The sequence below is a fragment of the Coregonus lavaretus genome, assembly GCF_964263955.1.
Source record: "Coregonus lavaretus genome assembly, chromosome: 14".
In the NCBI taxonomy this organism is placed as follows: Eukaryota; Metazoa; Chordata; class Actinopteri; order Salmoniformes; family Salmonidae; genus Coregonus; species Coregonus lavaretus.
In genome coordinates, this window is record NC_140001.1 from 15,156,473 (window position 1) to 15,161,216 (window position 4,744).

The following is a 4,744-nucleotide window of genomic DNA, read 5'->3' on the forward strand; positions in this document are numbered from 1 at the left end:
TTTGCTCTGAGCCGTGTTCTGGTCAAATCCCTTTTCCATCTCGGGTTGGAGCACTTATATAATATCCCCTCGGCCAGATGTACTTTGAGTCTGGCTCACGAGACAAGAGCGCTAATGTTAATGTTATCTAACACTATAGGCAGATTTAGAGCTGAATGGGAACAAGGAAGAAACTAAATAATTTGCATGTGTGGAATTCCTTTAAACCACAATCTCTGACTCACACAGGTCCCTTTGACGTGCTCTCTTATAACCAATGACATATCCCTCTAGACATTTCTAAATCTCTCATCGTAGGTCTACATTCTCACACTTTCACAAAACAGTATGCCCATACTATAGTTTAATGAAGATACTGTCTTTCAACCCCGCCTCTCTCTTTCCCACAAAGTGGATAAAAGAGTGAACTCTGTTGGTGCCTGCTACCTGTTTGGCCATATGACCCTGTGGTTAAGAGTAGACCACACTCTTCCTGCCTGCACACACCTGTGGTGAAGAGGAAAGGCTATTCTACCATGTACGATACCTTATTACTCTGTCAACGCAAGACAGAGGCACAGCAAGAATCCAGGCAGTGTTCAACACAACGGATAACGCATAAGTATTTAAAGGGGAACGGACATATTTTGGGAAGTAATGGGGATTATGAGAGTTTTTGAAAGAAATTAGATTTCATTTAAACAAACATGTTTAAAACCTGTCAATCAGTCAATTACTATGTTATTATCCAGAATCATAAGGTTGTCCCCACATACAGTTGTGGGGCATTAAAAAGGTACTTCTAAATTATTTTGCTGTAGCAACAATACATCATTAATGTGACACTCTCGCAGGGTGACGGCAAGCTCCTGTGTTGTATTTCTCGTTGTCTATCATTTAAAGGGGCAAAACCCGGGATTGGTACAACCCTTTTTGGACTTTTAAATTAATGATATATAGCCATTGATTCTTGAAGAATAAAACGTATAAATGCCTGATGAGCTTATAGTTTAACTGTCTTGCCTCATCATAACCCAAAATGTAAGATTGTTTTGCTTAATTGTTTGTAAACAATGCAATTGTGTAAACAAACACTGTATAGCTTCAAAAGTTTAAAACTTTCATTTTGGTATGTCTGTCCATTTTTCCGTGCATGTGTGTGTGTGAGTCAAGTTGGCCACTATGCATTCACATACTGTACATTTACATATGCAAAAGTAAATATCTGTTACCCTCGCCCCTACTGTCTACAATGTGCCCTTTCTCTGCGAGTGTTGGTCAAGTGTATTGTAATGTCCCTCTTTATGTTATGTTATCTTATGGTCTGATATCGTTTGTTAAACATTACTTAAAACATTGCAGGGATACAAGTTTTGTGGTGGCAGCATAATGTTATGAGAATGCTTGTCACCGGCAGGGACTTGAGTTTGTTGAGATCTAAATAAAAAAGTAAAGGAGCAAAGCCCAGGTAAAATTTTTGAGGGAAACCCGCCTCAGTCTTCTGAAAACCTAACCCTGGGATAGAGTTTTATTTTCCCGCAGAACAATTCAACACATTTTTATGCCAAAGACACACCAGAATGGTTCTAGAGGTGTTGAGTGTTCCTGAATTGTCCAGTCTCCGTCCTGACTTAAATCTGCTTAAGAAATCTGAGACAAGGTTTGAATATTGCTGTACATCAATGATTCCCAACCAAATTGACTGAGTTTGACCAATTTTGACAAAAACAATGGATATACTGTATGTTGCAATAAGAGTTGTGCAAGGTTGGTAGAATCTTATTCAAAATTATTCACAGCTGTAATGACTGCCAAAGGTACTTCCACCAAGTATTAACTCTGAGGTGTGAAGACATGCAATCAATACGTCCTCATTTTGTATTTCGGAGAACTTGTAAAATTTTCTATAATTTTTATTTCACTCAAAATGTGAAGTAGGTTATGTAGATCGATAGGAAAACAATCCAATTTAGTCCCTTTTTAGATTGAATTTTAAGGCAGCAGCATGTGAAGGCATGCAAGGGGTGTGTAGACTTTCACTAGCGACTGTACATTGTTGTTCACTAGCTCTGTAGCTCAACTATTTATTTAGTAAAACATGGAATACTGGAATTATAACATCAATTGGTAATATAAAACATGGACTGGATTTTTCACAACAGTCTCTGTACCAGAGACAGAGGATATAAACTTGAATGTATTATTATCAGTCAAAATACTATTAATACTACCTCCATACTTACAAATCACATTGTTAATTTAATATTGAAAGTGAAAGTACAATCAGAATATGAAGGTAAGTCAAGATTTCCCTTTAATGTAAATAATCATTAGGACATAAATCACCAGGACATTTAAAAGTTATTTATCCCAACAAAACCACCTCTATCTAGGATGACATTTAAATGGATAAAACAGAGATGGCGCCATAAAAGTTCCATTTGAGTTGGCTCCCAGAGATAACAAATACAGGTTCGAAACGTTCAGAGCACACAAAGTAATTTGTGTTAGTTTATTTCTTCCAGGGCCTTATGTCTAAGGTGCTCCTCCAGACATCTGATAGCAATGGGGTCTGTGTCTGTGTCAAACTTGTTGGCAAAGAGGTGGTGCTGCTGCAGCATCCACTGCAGGTCTCCGGCCCCGTATACACACACTGATCTAACATAGATACCATGGCACGGAGGATACACTGCAGAGCTGGAGTCCTCTTCCCCCTCATGCCACGGCCACTTCACCAGCCTGGTGATTGCGTGCATGTCCGTCATGTCAAACTTGGGGCTGGGGCGCATGGAGCCGGGCACGCCGGGAAGCCTCTGGATGGTGGCCCACAGGAACTCATCGGGACTCCAAGTGTCATTAGCCCACTGAATGAGAGCCAGCACCTTGCTGTCCTCCAGCACAGCACGCACAAAGCCCCTATTCACCACAATGTACGCCCCACCTGAAAAGATGGGTATACCGAAGGGCGGAGGAGCTTTGTCCTGCTCTGTTCGTTGAAGTTCGCCATCAACAACCTGGTGCACTTTCTTCCAGCGCGACTTCTTACCGCTGGGCATGACCTCCGACTCCATGCTGTTGCCCCCCGCCAGCGCCCGCAGGCTGCGCACCATCTCCAGGTTGGTCTTGATGGGGAAGTCCTGGCCACAGAGGTTGATGAAATACTTCCATTGCGGACTAGCCCTGTACAGATCACTCATACAGTTGATATCAGCCTGGACACGGCTCCAGCTTGCGTACACCACACTGACCGGATGGCTGGCCAAGAACACATTTTCAAAGCAGGATGTGATGGCAATGATGGCAGCAAGGACGGATGCTTTGGCCTTCATATCCACATGGATGCAGTAAAAGTTTTGTGGGGCATAGATGGCCCTAAGCAGCCTCTCGAAGTTCTGCACCTTGTGGTGGACGACCAGCGAGAAGGCCAGGGGGAAGTCCTCTTCCTCACGACTCAGGTGGAACTCCAGGTACTTGCGCGTAGACCTGAACCTCTGACAGTCCCGGGTCAGCTCCAGGTAGTGCTCGTCCGGGATCCGCGTGCTGTTGAGGAAGCTGCTTGTAATTGACAGGACCTTTGCGTGCTCGATGGCCATCATGTCTCCTTGCAGGATGGCACTGCAGTCACTGTCATCCTGCCGGATGTGATTGGCGTCCGAGTACTCCAGCCGGCTGTAGCCATAGTCGTACAGGCTCACCTGAACAGGACCGTGTTTGATAAGCATCCAACCCACAATGAATACCAGCGTCACACTAAGCAGAAGCTTTGAGAGTCTCCTGCCTCTCCTCAATGCCATCTAAGGGACAATGAAATAACACGATTTCTACCGGGTAGTTTTTAGTATCACTATTCCAGGTGGATATCTGTCGTATCGGGTGAATGGTGGCCATTATTGCTGTCAACAAAGAGTCCGTTTATGCTGCATCGTATTAGAGGCTTTTATTAAAATCACGAGGTTACAGCATAAGTACAGACCCGCGGTGTCCGGAGAACGGCTCCTCCGATTGCCATGGCCGTTCTGCCCTTTCTGTAGTCTAACCCCTTTTTATAAACAATGATGCTCCCTCTGCTGGCCAATCACCAGTCTCCCCTGTCTACACACACTTCCGGTCTGTTGGATATGGCGTTACACCTAAAACATTCCCTCTTGATACTAACATAAACACATTCCATTTCTTCATGAAAAACATTTAACAAAGGCATAATCTTCAGATACGATATTCCCCCCTTCGAGACGAACTAAACGTCTCGAAAACAAACAGAATAGGATTATGACTAGTAACAATTTATCTTATTGAGTATCTTTAACATTAAACCAAAAACATTCTTCTCTAGAGTGTAAATACCTTTCTATGCAATAACTGTTTATGAAGTGTGAATACATTACTATCTTTATGAAGTGTGAATACATTACTATCTTTATGAAGTGTGAATACATTACTATGAAATATGAAGAAATCTCTATGGAGTGTAAGAGCGAAAAACTGTCAGGCAGCCATCTTTTCAGATATCCATCCAACAATCAAGACAGTAAAATTCTCTCACGGTCCCTCTGCCCCAGGCAACCACCTAGGTACTCCCGATGAATTCATAAATCTTTATCAATGCATTTGAAACTATGATGCAATTAAATACACATGTAAGCCCCTGCAAACAAAATCCTATCCAAAAACATCCACTCTAAAGGCTGGTCAACCCATTGGACCCAAAAGTGGAACTCTCCCTACCTAAATTTCCTCTGTCCCTAAGCATTCACGAAATAAACAA

The 4,744-nt window shown here is 42.5% G+C and overlaps 1 protein-coding gene across 1 annotated transcript; it reads right to left on the reverse strand.

Annotated features, from left to right (window-relative positions):
- Positions 1-2,486: 2,486 nt before the first annotated feature.
- LOC311140893 (beta-1,3-galactosyl-O-glycosyl-glycoprotein beta-1,6-N-acetylglucosaminyltransferase-like) lies at positions 2,487-3,701 on the reverse strand (the record flags this gene model as incomplete). Its single annotated transcript, XM_084176165.1, has 1 exon — positions 2,487-3,701. One exon carries the CDS (start codon positions 3,699-3,701, stop codon positions 2,487-2,489), a length of 1,215 nt encoding a protein of 404 aa, XP_084032291.1.
- Positions 3,702-4,744: the final 1,043 nt, after the last annotated feature.